We start from the raw sequence: 15,631 nt of genomic DNA, 5'->3' as shown, positions 1-15,631 counted from the left end.
AGGAAACGTGTAAAGATTCACACTGGGACAGCAAGGGACACAACGATAATGAAATGAAATGGACAAGAGAACTGGACTTGCCCTGAGAAACTAGGGGGTGAGAAGAGGAATATGCTGAAGACTTGCCATTCACTCTTTTGTGCAATGACCGATTTGCATTTTGCACTTCTCTTCGGGAAACCTTAAAGAACGCTGCTGTTTCCCCCCAGCCTTTTCTCTTGTTCTGATGCCATGCAATGAATGAATGAATGAATGAATGAATGAATGCTGAGGTCTACTCCTTCCTTGATCTCACTGCATAAGGAAACTGACTAGCAGAAAAGGGTAGGGACAGCAGAACCTGCAAAGGAAAGGGGAGTGAATGCTGACCAGAACAGCAATGTCTTCCAGCCCTGGTGCTCCCAAAGCACTTATGGGGAACCTGTGTGGCCCTCCAGATGTTGCTGGACTGCAACTCCCAGCATGCCTGACTACTGGCTATGCAAGCTGAGGTTAAAAGGAGATGAAGTCCAGCACCATCTGGAGAGATATAATATCAAATTTATATAAGGGATGTATAGTTTAGGGCAGGCATAGGCAAACTTGGCCCTCCAGATGTTTTTGGCCTACAACTCCCATGATCCCTAGTTAGCAGGACCAGTGGTCAGGGATGATGGGAATTGTAGTCCCAAAACATCTGGAGTTTGCCTATGTCTGGTTTAGGGTATTTTTCGTATATTGTGCATATTCATCTACACGTTTTTGTGCCTTTTTCTTTTCTTTTTCTCTTTTTCTTTGCATCACTTTATTTCTTTACAACTGAAACCCTTTTCAATAAAAAATATTACTACAAAAAGGTTGATAACAAGGTATGAATATCCTGCAGACTGTTCAGCACTTTGCACGGACAATCAAATAGGGCTCCCCCTCCATTTCCAGCATTATATGCTGCTGTCCCAGAGAAACCCATTTTTTCTGCTTTTCGGATCAATGCCATAAATGCACCTTAAAGGCTCCTCTTTTGAAAAATGCTTCCAGAAACCAGACCCCAGGAGCTATTAAAGCAAAAGTCAGCTTTCCAGGGTACGTATTTATTAACCAAGCTCCCCTTAAATTGTTTTTATTAGAAGACCAGGTTCTTCCATTCTCCCTATCTCAACTAATTTCAGAACCAATGAATGTTAGATTAAGATAAAGTATCACACTAGGAGGGGGAAAGTTTAAGCGCAGCTTACGCGGTGGAGGGGTGAGTGCTTTTCTTGTATTCAAATGCAAATGCAGCTGAAGAAGAGAAAAAGAAGAAGATTGATATGTATTTTATTCCACCTACCCAATTTGGCTTTAAAATGAACAAGTATCAGCCCTACAGATAATGTACTTCAATGCTTGCCATCAGTTGGACCTGCTCTTGACTGGCCTCATGAAGCCAGCCATGAATCACAGAGCTGCTTGATGTCATTATCATATTGGGGGATTGGCAGAAAAGCCCTGCCCACACCTTGTATTAGTGACAATCTGACAGCATCTCCCACTCCCCCCCCCCAATCTATTTAAGCCAACCCCCAAGTGACAAAACCTCAACTAGCATCCTCTCTGAAATTAAGGCTAATCCTTGATGCTTCCGCTAATGTTAGGCAAGGAACTGATAAGATCTGTTAATAAATTGTTATAGTGGCAGGCTTTTAGCTGTGACATCCGTGAAGAAATGTTGCAAATGAATGCTGCACATTCATGCGATGCATTGCATTAATTGTTAGAATTCCTGCTCCATGATTGCAGTCATGGGATTGTTGTCTATCACATGACGGCGTATGTTTTGACTCCACAGAGTGGGAAGTGACGGAGACAGGAGGTTTGTGTTACTGTGTTCTGTGAAGTGGGACTATTGTCCTTTGTTCTTTCTCTTTGCTGTCTGATGCTAGAGAGAGAGGGAGCCATGTTGCAGTGCTCCGTTTGTGTTTATATGTAAATAAAGTACCGTATTTTTCGCTCTATAAGACGCACCAGACCACAAGACGCACCTAGTTTTTGGAGGAGGAAAACAAGAAAACAAATATTCTGAATCTCAGAAGCCAGAACAGCAAGAGGGATCGCTGCACAGTGAAAGCAGCAATCCCTCTTGCTGTTCTGGCTCCTGGGATAGCTGCGCAGCCTGCATTCGCTCCATAAGATGCACACACATTTCCCCTTACTTTTTAGGAGGGAAAAAGTGAGTCTTATAGAGCAAAAAATACGGTAGATTAACCAAAATGCTGAGTTGCTGAGGTCTGTTACGCAAGCTGTGAAGACTTGCGAATCCATAAGTGTGCTGATGTCGGTTGGCATCGGTCGCTGTGATGTTCAGGCAGAAGAAAGCTTTTGAAGCTTCCGAACGATCGACCAGGAGGGTGGGAACATGCCAGTTGGGCATGTGTCTCTGCCAGGGTCCTACTCGAGAGTAAGACGAGCTCCTGACACTGATATCCCCCCCCCCCAGGAGCATATACAGTATGGCTCTCCTCCTCCTCATTTAATCCCGAGAATAGCCCAGTAAGGTAGGTTAGGCTAAGAGGCAGTGACTAGCCCAGAGAGTGTAATGGTAAAGTGGGAATTTGAACTCTTGTCTTCCAGGCTAATCTAGAGGAAAACAATAGAATGGGGGGAAACCAGAGATCTGTTCAAGAAAATTGGAGATATGAAAGGAACATTTCGTACAAAGATTTCCATAATAAAAGACAAAAGTGGAAAGGACCTAACAGAAGCTGAAGACATCAAGAAGAGATGGCAAGAATACACAGAGGAACTATACCAGAAAGAAATGGATGTCTCGTATACTCCAGGTAGTGTGGTTGCTGACCTTGAGCCAGACATCCTGGAGAGTGAAGTCAAATGGGCCTTAAAAACCATTGCTAATAACAAGGCCAGTGGAAGTGATGATATTCCAGCTGAACTATTTAAAATTTTAAACGATGATGCTGTCAAGGTGCTACACTCAATATGCCAGCAAATTTGGAAAACTCAGCAGTGGCCAGAGGATTGGAGAAGATCAGTCTACATCCCAATCCCAAAGAAGGGCAGTGCCAAAGAATGCTCCAACTACCACACAATTGCACTCATTTCACACGCTAGCAAGGTTATGCTCAAAATTCTACAAGGCAGGCTTAAGCAGCATGTGGAACGAGAACTCCCAGAAGTACAAGCTGCATTTAGAAGAGGCAGAGGAACCAGAGACCAAATTGCAAACATGCGCTGGATTATGGAGAAAGCTAGAGAGTTCCAGAAAGACATCTACTTCTGCTTCATTGACTATGCAAAAGCCTTTGACTGTGTCGACCACAGCAAACTATGGCAAGTTCTGAAAGAAATGGGAGTGCCCGATCACCTCATCTGTCTCCTCAGAAATCTCTATGTGGGACAAGAAGCTACAGTTAGAACTGGATATGGAACAACTGATTGGTTCAAAATTGGGAAAGGAGTACGGCAAGGCTGTATATTTTCTCCCTGCTTATTTAACTTATATGCAGAATTCATCATGCGAAAGGCTGGGCTGGATGAATCCCAGGCCGGAATTAAGATTGCCGGAAGAAATATCAACAACCTCAGATATGCAGATGACACAACCTTGATGGCAGAAAGTGAGGAGGAATTAAAGAACCTTTTAATGAGGGTGAAAGAGGAGAGCGCAAAATATGGTCTGAAGCTCAACATCAAAAAAACGAAGACCATGGCCACTGGGCCCATCACCTCCTGGCAAATAGAAGGGGAAGAAATGGAGGCAGTGAGAGATTTTACCTTCTTGGGCTCCATGATCACTGCAGATGGTGACAGCAGTCACAAAATTAAAAGACGCCTGCTCCTTGGGAGAAAGGCGAAGGCAAACCTAGACAGCATCTTAAAAAGTAGAGACATCACTTTACCAACAAAAGATTGTATAGTTAAAGCCATGGTCTTCCCAGTAGTGATGTATGGAAGTGAGAGCTGGACCATAAAGAAGGCTGATCGCCGAAGAATTGATGCTTTTGAACTATGGTGCTGGAGGAGACTCTTGAGAGTCCCATGGACTGCAAGAAGATCAAACGTATCCATTCTGAAGGAAATCAGCCCTGAGTGTTCACTGGAAGGACAGATCGTGAAGCTGAGGCTCCAATACTTTGGCCACCTCATGAGAAGAGAAGACTCCCTGGAAAAGACCCTGATGTTGGGAAAGATGGAGGGCACAAAGAGAAGGGGACGATAGAGGACGAGATGGTTGGACAGTGTTCTCGAAGCTACAAACATGAGTCTGACCAAACTGTGGAAGGCAGTGGAAGACAGGAGTGCCTGGCGTGCTCTGGTCCATGGGGTCACGAAGAGTCGGACACAACTAAACGACTAAACAACAACTTCCAGGTCCAACACTGGCTTTCAGTTTGTGTGTGCAGGCATGCTCACCAGAGAAACAATGACTCCTCAGGAGAAATATGATTGTTGTTGTTGTTTAGTCGTTTAGGCGTGTCCGACTCTTCGTGACCCCATGGACAAGAGCATGCCAGGCACTACTGTCTTCCACTGCCTCCCGTAGTTTGGTCAAACTCATGCTGGTAGCTTCGAGAACACTGTCCAACCATCTCGTCCTCTGTCGTCCCCTTCTCCTTCTTTCCCAACATCAGGGTCTTTTCCAGGGAGTCTTCTCTTCTCATGAGGTGGCCAAAGTATTGGAGCCTCAGCTTCACGACCTGTCCTTCCATTGAGCACTCAGAGCTGATTCCCTTCAGAATGGATAGGTTTGATCTTCTCGCAGTCCATGGGACTCTCAAGAGTCTCCTCCAGCACCATAATTCAAAAGCATCAATTCTTCGGCAATTAGCCTTCCTTATGGTCCAGCTCTCACTTCCATACATCACTACTGGGAAAACCATAGCTTTAACTATACGGACCTTTGTCGGTAAGGTGATGTCTCTGCTTTTTAAGATGATACTCATAAGGAAGTATATCAAGTATGTTCCAGAAGTATATCAAGTATGTTCCAAGCACAGAGAGTTGGAATAACCTCTTGGCAGCAAATTCCTGATCTGTGCACTCCTGCCCAGTCACTGAAGCCCCCTAGGTTTGGACTGCCTTTAGACGAGGCATGGGCAAACTCCGGCCCTCCAGATGTTTAGGACTACAACTCCCACCATGGGAATTGTAGTCCCAAACATCTGGAGGGCTGGAGTTTGCCTATGCCTGCTTTAGCCCTTGCTTCTCATGCTGCCCCTGTGTTAGGATGTCAGACTGTGATTCTGGTACTGTCCCCTGTTCTGCCTGCCTGTCACCTGAAGCGGGACAATTGCACCAAAAAAGGCACACTGAAATATTGAATTTTAGCACATGCATGATCTCTTACCTCTGGACTGAGCTCAGGGACACCCAGTTTTGATTGGCAACAGAAGCTGGATTCACAAATCGCTTCCTGGAGTTCTGCTTGGCAGGTAAAACCATTCTTGGCAGGGGAAGATTGTGTGAAAAAAGTTCCCTTCAGGTGCTGGTTTTTTGGTCATTGTGTAGCTGTTAAGGGCACAAGAGCCCTAAAAACAACCAAAAAGTTACCTAACACCCCAGAAACCTGCAGATTCCAAAGCTATTTCTCATTGCCCAGTGACCAAATCTCTTTCTCAATATGTTTGCAAGTTTGAGTATGTGAGATTAAGTGTTTGACTTGAGAGCTTTTACTTAGTGTCCTCAAGGCTTTGGTATGACTTCCCAGAGGAAGTCTGATTGTGTCCCTTTTTGATAAGTTTCCAGAAAAAGTGTAAGGCTCATTCCTACATAGAGACACTTTATGAGCAAAACTGAGGAGCTGAATGTGAGTCTGCTGTTTGTAATGCATTGTTTTGTGAAACTCTCGCAGTTGGATTGGAAATTTAGTGGGTTTGTTGCTATGACTTTTTATGAGCTACTTCAGATGATAGAAGAGGCTGCATTTACATTTCTGAAACAAATTAATCAACAAGGAACAAATTACGTCCCCACATTTTGCTCTCTTGCTCATTCACAAATTAACCTAATCAGCAGATATGAACAGCGAAGGAAATGTGTGTGCCTCGGGATAACAGATGCCAATTAAGAACAGATAGTAAAAGTCATGTTAATTTTTCATTCTAAGTATCACCAGAACAATCTCACAGCCTTGATGGCAGCAAAATGAGCAATGAAGCAGGAACGAAAGTGTGGAACGGCTTTCAATGTAATGGCTCCTTTGAAGTCTACCTTGCCTAAAGTAATTATTGAAAGCTGGAGAGATCCTTGTTTGCTGTTTTAAAAGTTCTCCTGAGGAGAAAACAACCTGTCTCGATGGCTCCAAAAGATGGTTAGAGAAAGAAAGAGAAAAAGTTGTGAAGACCAATAATAAAAAAAAGTGGTAACATAGAGCCTGGATTCTCAAAATGTAACAGCAAATCTCCTTTAGAGATGGCCCTTGTGGGCCACTGACAGGGAAACCAGGATGTCCTCCTAGAAGTTCCAACTCAATTTTCATGTATATATGGCCCAAGAGATGCAATGCTACCTTTTTATTTTTAACTCAGAGCAATATTTTTCTTACCTACAAGCATCGGGTAAATATCTGCTCCCTAGCCAAGTTTCACTTGCTAAATGCTGCATTACACTGCATACCAAAAGGCTTTCAATAGGTAATTGGAATCAAATAACCCAACAAGGTGGAAGGATAGATCGTGAAGCGTGAAGCAATACTTTGGCCACCTCATGAGAAGAGAAGACTCCCTGGAAAAGACCCTGATGTTGGGAAAGATGGAGGGCACAAAGAGAAGGGGACGACAGAGGACGAGATGGTTGGATAGTGTTCTCGAAGCTACCAGCATGAGTTTGACCAAACTGTGGGAGGCAGTGGAAGACAGGAGTGCCTGGCGTGCTCTGGTCCATGGGGTCACAAAGAGTCGGACACGACTAAACGACTAAACAACAACAACAACCCAACAAGGAACCAATGGTCACAAACACAGCAGTAGGAAGGGGTAACATATTTCTGGAGCTGAAGGAACAGGTTAGCAAGAGTAAGTTTTGAGTGCCTGCGCATGCACACACGCACGCACACACGCACACACACGTTAATAACTTAGAAACTGTGAGAAGTTATGCAAAAAAACATGGATGATGAAAATTGCAGCTGACAAGCCACTATCTATCTGTGAGAAGAAATCAAACAAACCTCAGGCACTAGCTCTACCAATACTGCCCTCTATGAGGCCCCACCTCTGTTATCTGAAACTGTAACATCTCACATGCTCATCTCATCAATCAACACAACATCCTGCGCCAGCATCACACAGCTCTAACATCTGTCACACCCAGTTCTAAGACACCTTGTCCCTGTAGTCAGTTATGCAGAGGACAAAATACACTGGAACTGAGAACGCAGGTCAACCCATAACTAATAAAAATATCCATGTCAGGAGCTACAACGTTCAACATGAATTGTTTGGGCAAACTCTTTATTTATATGCACCATGCAGCCGCCTGAGAAACAGTTCCTACGCAAATGCAATTCTGGTTCTAAACTCAGCATAAGGAGTCTCTATAGTATATTGTATTTTAAAATGGGGTTTCAGAGTTTTTAGGGGGTTTTGAATGTCTTATGTAGATTTTTCAATTTCATTGTTCTGTATGGGACAATGACAATAAAGATATTGTATCGTACCATGTTCAACAACTGTAGTTATTTTGATACATGAAGGAACTCTGCAAAGGAAAAAAAATCAGTTTTGTTCAAAGGAAATCCTTTCTTACCCACTTTTCCTCCAAGGGATGCTTTAAAAAAACATTTTTTAAAAGTGGCGTTTTTAGTACTTCATGTAACATTCCTTTATACACAAAACATTTAAAAAAAAGAATCCGTCCAAACAGTATAGTGAAAGCCCCTCCATGTATGACAATTGGTCTTAAGATGCCAGCAGTACAGATTTCTGAGAATTCTCTCTTTTCAACAAGCAAATTAGAGTGTGGATCGTTTTTAAGGTTAGACATAAGCAAGGCTGAAGCAATATTACCTTGACAACACCTGGCATACACGACTATGCTCTGTTGTTTTCCTTTTATTGATTGCTTAAAGCCCAGCATTGTGTGAGAAAGAAAGTGCATTTCAATATATGCTTATTACAAAAAGACCGTTATACCCAGCAGACACAGACAAGAGACTCACAGCCATAAGAATTCTGCTTCCTTGGGATAACATGGGCTTACCTTTTCCTGCTCTGCAACATCCTTTCTGAGGTGATGTCAACAGAACTGCACAAAATATTAATATATTCATAGCATCACATAACAGTGTTATGATATTAGTGCTTATGTGAAATTAGGATTATTATTTTTTGCACTTGGCACTTGTTTACACTGCATCACATTTGCCTGTTGACTGTCACAGCTCACCTTGTTTGCAGATATCCTTCTGAATATCCTTGCATTCCCTTTATGTTAAAATCACCTTGAACAATTTGGTATACAACCAGCAAACTAGACTACCTCACTGGTCAATCCTAACCCTAAACCAGTTTCCCAACCTTGGGCCTCCAGCTGTTTTTGGAGTACAACTCCCATCATCCCTAGCTAGCAAGACCAGTGGTCAGGGATGGTGGAAATTGTAGTTTGAAAACAGCTGGAGATCCAAGGTTGGGAGACACTGACCTAAACCATTTATGAACAAAAAGCCCAGGTCCCTATCAGGAGGATCCATAGACCCCTGGTACCAAACTGTATGGGAAACCACTGTGTGGGAAACTGTATGGGAAACCATGGGAACAAACACAGCAAGACACCTTCACTCCTGCATGGCTCCCCTTTGTCACATACACAGGCCAACAAGACAATGAATTACCCCCTGACTACAAATCAATATGGCGAACAACCCAGCGACACTTCCCTTTCACATAATCAAAACACACTGCAACCAACCATGCTCTGGGCTCTTTGATCTCTTGCTCCGCCAACAAAAATAAGACACCTATCCATGCGACAAAAAAGCACCACCCATATACTCTGTAAAGAAGGAAAGCTTACAGCAGTCGGTGGAAGAATGGAGACTGAAATTGACTGATTATGCAGAATTGGACAAACTAACAGGGAAGATTCGGTATCAACGAGACCAAAAGTTCATCGAGGACTGGGGAAGATTTACAGATTATCTGAAAGGCATATGTGATGAACAGATAACGTTTGTTGGTTTTCAAGAGACTCTGTGAAAAACAGAGGAATATTGTTAAAAAGAAAATAAGAGGAGGGAAGGAGATATCTAAAGGCAATACTAAGTTAAGAAATGCGTTAATAATATTGACGCAAACGAAAGATCGGCAGAGGAGCTGAGGGAAGTCAAAAAAAGAGATAATGTGTGATAAAATGTGAATTGATTGTATAAAAAATTGTGTTTTTTTTCTTTTGTGGAAAATGAATAAAAATATTATTGAAAGCTTACAGCAGTGGTGTGCAAACTTTTTTCAAAGAGGGCCAGATTTGATGAAGTGAAGGACCATGAGGGCCAACCGAAGGGCTGACCACAGTTGTTGACGTTTTTTCAGGATTGAAGTTGTTGACCTTTTCTTTTCTTTATTTTATTTTACCCCAAAGTTGTTGTTAGGACTGAGGGTTGAGGTCATTGAGGGTTTTTTAAGGATTTTACCCCAGGAAATAAACTGCCACAAGGGCCGGATTAAACCGGATTAGGTCCCCGAAACGGACTTTGGACATGCCTTGTTTACAGTCTACCTCACCCCCTTCCCCTTCTCTATTTTCTCCTCTCTCTTTCCCGCCACTTTTCTTACCCTCACAACCCCCCACACTGACTACAACAAAAATGTCTCGAATTGACTGTAATTGAGCTGTAAGAAGGACTCTATGATTTGAAAATAGAGACACTGAATGTACTCTTGTTACTTATGGAAAATCTTATGGAGGGGGGCCTACACTTTCTACATCCCTCCTGTCTATTTATTCCTATTTTCTGTTTCTTGTTCCTTAAGCAGTTACCGATCCCCAAGAGGACTTGAGGTGGACCACAACTTGAAAGCTGTTCATTGCAGCTTGAAGAGTGATGTTGGGGGTGGGGGTCTAGGGTCAGTGTTTCTTGGAGAGCAGCTGGAAAAACACGACTGCCTCCTGCATTTTCTTCCCCGAGGAATTTGAGGAAGCATCAGTCCAAGCTCTTCAAAACACCACAAGGAAGATGTCACCTATGCATAGTGAGCTTACCTGGCACTTTCAAAGGTTGCAGATGCTGACTTCCCAACAGCACCAAATCCAACGCCAACAGCCAAGCCCTCTGAAACAGAGAAAGAATATGTTAACGTAGTAACCTAGCAGGTGGCTTGGCTTATAGATGGACACCCTGCATAATTCATTCTCACCCAATTTAGGATTTGGCCACGCAGTCCTTGAGCTGAAAAAGGCTCCTCACCCCATATTTATACTTTATGTGTCCTGTATAAGGATATGACTTGTTGAGCTTGATTTTGAACTTGTGGGTTTAGGAAAACGAAGGATACTGAGTAACACAAGATCCATTTGCTGTTGTTTACTGTCTCTCATCTCCTATATATTTTGGAAAGTTGTTGGCCTCTGTCTGTTTTCTATGCATTTTGACACCTCTAAAGATATTGTAAACAGGTTTGCATGGTGCTTCCTGATATGAAGGAACAGGTTTTTGTCCATGTACGGATACAGTTGGACACCATTTTGAATCAAGATGGCAGACTGAACCTGTCAAAACATCACTGATTTTCATTTCACTTTTCATTTGTATACTGCCTTTCTATATTACTATGAACAAGGCAGTTTACAGCAACAAAATATACAACAAAGAGCACACACCTTATAATAATCTGATCCAATACAAAAAAATTGTAATAAAACATAACTTTAAAATGGAATGACTTGTATCAAATAAATAGTCAACCATCTTTCAGAATATAATAGTAAACAATAAAATTAACTCTCAAAATGTCAGCAAATAATAATTAAACAGAAATTTACTTTTAACAATCACAATAAATAATTACAGATAGGTAGCCGTGTTGGTCTGCCATAGTCAAAATAATTTTTTTTCCCTTCCTGTAGCACCTTAAAGACCAACTAAGTTAGTTCTTGGTATAAGCTTTCGTGTGCATGCACACTTCTTTTTTATTTTAATAAATAATTACTAAATTATGATCCATTAAAAATACCTGCAAATCACAATGCATAAAATACCATAATCAGTGCTTTTTTTTCTAAAAAAAATGTTTAGGGGTACTCTCATTTTCCTACTCATATTGAAATACTGCCCCTCAATGAGGCCAAACTTAGATTCACAAAATGTTTAGGGGTATGTGTACCCTTGTGTCCCCCCAGATAAAAAGCACTGACCACAATACATACAAAGCTATGTAAAAGGATCAAATTGATAACCACTATTTCAAAACTGCACTGAACTGTTTTGGTTTCTTAGAATTCCAAAGCAACACTGTACACTTTCCACTAGTTAGTTGATAAGGGACCTCTCCTAAACGAAAGCATAACAGTTCCACAGAATGCAACTAATGTCTGCTGGCTTAGAAGACCAGTGCTCCCTGGAATTCCAATGATGTGATGCTGTCTTTTGATTAAATATCTAAATATATCAACATCCCTTTGTTTTGCTTAAAAGAAAATGGCATGGCAATCTTAAAATCACTGTCACTTCCCTTGAAGTATTGCGAAGAAATAACACCACAATCTGCAGGAAGTTAGACATATTTAAATCAGGTTATTCTAAATTTAATTGCAACTATACTCGTTCTACCAATTTCCATGAGACTTAAATGCAGCTAACTTGAACTGGACCGAGGCCTGAGAATGAAAGACTTAAAAGGGGGTGGGAGCAGAGAACAAGACAAAAAGCAATCAGCATTGTAGAACCTTAGAAGATTCTGTTGGCTTTTTTGCAATGCCTCAAGACTGTTTGTTGTTTTCGCTAACAGCGTGGTTACACTTCTATAATTAACCTTCTGAGAGTGCAGTCAGTTGCTGCCTTTACTCTAATGACTCAATTTTATCAGCTTCCACACTAGCAAATAAGCACAAATATTTAGGCTCTTTCAGTGAAACATCACTCAATACAAGATAGTCTTAGCAAGGACACTGATCCCACGGAGCAAGAAATACTGTGCAAGGCAATTCCTTTCACTGGGCCAAATAACTTTCCTTTTGGGGGGTACTGGATAGCTCAGTTGGTAGAGGATGAGACTCTTAATCTCAGGGTTGTGAGTTTGAGTCCGATATTGGATTCCCTATGGATTCCCATAGGATGACCTTTGGGGTCCATTCCAACTTTCCATTGATTCTACAATTCTATGATATTCAAAGCATCACAGTAGCATAGAAATCAATGATGTAGCACTAATATGGTGGAAAAGAAGCATGGTGAGTCTGGGCAGGGCAGAGTGGAAACTATTCATGTGCCATCTTCATTGGCATTCTGCCCACCAGGAGAATCCAATGGTAGGCAAAGGAGAAGATGAGCTATTAGGTTACATAGCTATGGAGCCATATTGGTGAGAGTCTCTAGCTGCACTGGCCATGGCTGTGTTCACAGTATACATCTATATCAAATTTTAAAGTGCAGTGCTACATCCCAAAGAATCGTGGGAACTGTAGTTTACCCATCTCCTACAATCCCTAGCACTCTTACCAAACTGTATTTCCCACAATTCTTTGAGGGAAGTCATGCACTCTAAATGTATGGTATTTACACTGCCTAGTCGTCTAGGACTAGCTAGCCCGACCACAACATCAAATTTAAGACCATTATTTCATACCTCAAACGTCAACAGAAAATAAATATGACTGGCTCCCCATCCTCTCCCATCACATGAAAAAATATGAGTAAAATAGCATGTCCTGCTATATGCTGTGGATATAGTTTGCCTGAACCTCCTTGGTTTTTGTTAATACAGCCATCCAAAACTAGTCTTAGGTTACCAGCCTCAGAGACATGGGAAACAGGAATCCACACTAAAGTGTTAGGCCATGTTAACTAACACATATGAAACTAATTTTTGCCATGTGCCAGCTTTGTGGATGTTTTAATTATTGCAGCGTTCAGAGCTCAGCATGTTCTAATAGAAGCTTCACTAGCAGGTGCATTTACATCTCCGCAGGGCACAAATCAGAACTGCCTTAATTACAATTGCTGTAGCTGCTAATGGGGAGAAGGAAGCATTTAGCCCTCAAACAGGTGCAGGAAATCTGACAACTGACTTCATTATGTGCTTTGGGCTTTGTCCCCAGAGGTGAGTCTTGAAGCCACTCCTAGGCAATTGACTCAATTCTCTCCTTGGTTCATCCCACTTCCAGATGCTTCTGTTTCCTCCTCAAACCACCAGTCCCTTAAACTACTTGAAGCATCTTCACATCTTTCAAACAGCGGCCGTTCAGAGGAATAATTCCTAGTGACGCAACCTTTTCTACAAATATCAGTTGTTGTTTTAAAAAAGAAGTGTTTGTGTTGTTATCATTCTGCCTCCAGCACCACATGGGAGAAGGAGAGAGAATGAATGAATGAATGATAACTGTAGCACTGAGAAACTCTTGATGTTGGCATAAAAAAAGAGGTTCAATTGAGACAGAAGCAATGGCCAATAAGACAGCAGACCAATGCATATTTTCAAAAAGGCTCTAGACTTCAGCTTTCGGTGGCAAAGATATTACAAGACTGGAAGGGCGAACACGCCACCCACTGTTCTGCAGTCTGAAGATCTCACTGCCCTTTCTGCATTTGAATGCATGGCTTATCACGGTCAGTCTTGTTTAGATACCTATTTGGACATATAGAAGTGTGTATATTAATTTACACTTTTAAATTGGAAATGGTGGACTATTCCTATTGTAAATGTCAGCAGGAAATGGAAAAGAGACTCTTGCAAATGTCTCTTTGTAACTGCTGGACTCAAGGATATGCACAGCATTGAATAAGCATTAGGAGTTATCAGTGTTTGTAAATAAAAAAAGGTTCTGACCTCCCTTTGTCGCCTCAGCCTGGTCCTCGGACCCTTGTCAGCATAAAAGAGCCCACGAGAAAAGTATCCTTGCAGAGCACTTTCTGCTTTTATTCTTAAAAGACTATCTGCAAAAGCGACTGACCAACTGTACACTAATCAACACTACCAGCTTTCAATAACCAACCAACCAACCCAATCCAACCTAACATTTCTCACTCAATATATATACAACCCGGTGCAGGCCACTGACTCACGCTGACCCGGCTTTTTAAGCATTAAAGAAACAGCGGCCATTTTAGCCATGACAGGAGTGCCAGATACTTTAATGTCTAAAATACAGAATGGGATCTGCAGCCTCTTCACTCCAGCCCGGTTCTATCTTTCACCCACCATCACACCTTAGCTGCTATCCTGCCTTCAAGTCCTTCTCTAAGTTTTGAAGTGTGTTAATTGCAGAGTTAGCACAATTGTAGAACTAGCAGTCGCAGTGACTTCTCTTGCAATAAAATGGTGCTGACTGCAGCTTCTCCCTTCTCATGATGAAAATGGTACTGGCTAGGTCTGGTGCTCCAATATGGGGTGGCAATTGATGGGAGGCACAGCTGGAGACAGCAATGCTTCTGAATACCAGTTGCTGGAAGCCCCCAAAGGGGAGAGGGCTCTCGTGTTTGGATTTTGCTTGCTGGTTTCCCACAGGCATCTGGACTAGACGGGGCATTGGCTCAACCCAGCTAAATATTCTTAAGTTTATTCGTCTGTCCTTAAGAGATGACTCCCGAAGGGGGTTCTTCTTGAGACTCTGGAAATCTGAACAAAATGGAATTGAAGGGAAACATACACAACTGCCTCAACCAACAGCAGCAATTCCAATGGCTAAGTGCTCTCTTGAGCATCTGTCAGAAAGGAATCTTGCGACATGGTACGGTTAACAAAGTGAAAGAGCTATTGCCCCTTGCGATTAAAGTAACAGACATTAATCTTGAGGCCACCAGTGTTAAAAACGCTGTTTTAAATTTGAATAAAGACAGCAAGCGAACATATGATCAGATAAATCTGCAAGGTGCCTGCGAGGAGAAAGAAAAGAAGCAGGCAGCCCACCTCTGCCAAGAGGAAGCAGTGTATTCCCAGCAGGGGCAGGGGTCTCTGGCCTCAGCCCTGTTCCCCCTGCCACCAATGAGTAGGAGATGTCTATCTGAACACCCCTCCAATAACCTGAAGAGCCCTACTCGCTCAGGGCAAAGGCTCATCTAGTATAGCATTCTGTTCTCACAGTAGCCAACAAGATGTCTATGAGAAGCCCACAAGCAGGAGGTGAGCACAACAGCACTCTTCCTACTTGAAATTCCTAGCAACTGGTTGATGGAGGCATAGTGCCTCCAGCAGTGGAGGGACAAGGTATCCATCACAGGCTAGTACATGCCGATAGCCGTATCCTCCAACCTAGAGCCTGGATAGCTCAGTTGGTTAGAGCATGGTGCCAATAATGCCAAGGTTGCAGGTTCGATCCCCATAAGGGACAGCTGCATATTCCTGCAGTGAAGGGGGTTGGACTAGATGATCCTCAAGATCCCTTCCAACTCCACAACTCTTTGATTCTAATCCTCTTTTAAAGCCATCCAAATTGGTGGCCATCACGGTCTCCCCTGTAGGAGCGACTTCCCCAGTGCACTGTGTGAAGAAGTGACACTTGAAGA

General features: G+C 42.5%; 1 protein-coding gene across 3 annotated transcripts in view; it reads right to left on the bottom strand.

Annotated features, from left to right (window-relative positions):
• The window catches only part of SLC39A11 (solute carrier family 39 member 11), a 277,726-nt gene that overhangs the window by 40,638 nt on the left and 221,457 nt on the right, over positions 1 to 15,631 (bottom strand). For all 3 annotated transcript variants that reach the window (XM_081180946.1, XM_081180947.1, XM_081180948.1), the window contains one exon: positions 10,174 to 10,243. In XM_081180946.1, the coding sequence (XP_081037072.1) occupies positions 10,174 to 10,243 (70 nt within the window). The remainder of the gene's footprint in view (positions 1 to 10,173; positions 10,244 to 15,631) is intronic.

This window comes from Podarcis bocagei (genome assembly GCF_964188305.1).
Source record: "Podarcis bocagei genome assembly, chromosome: 2".
NCBI lineage: Eukaryota > Metazoa > Chordata > Lepidosauria > Squamata > Lacertidae > Podarcis > Podarcis bocagei.
The sequence above is the reverse complement of the archived record's forward strand: the minus strand, read 5'-3'. Positions and strand labels throughout refer to the sequence as shown.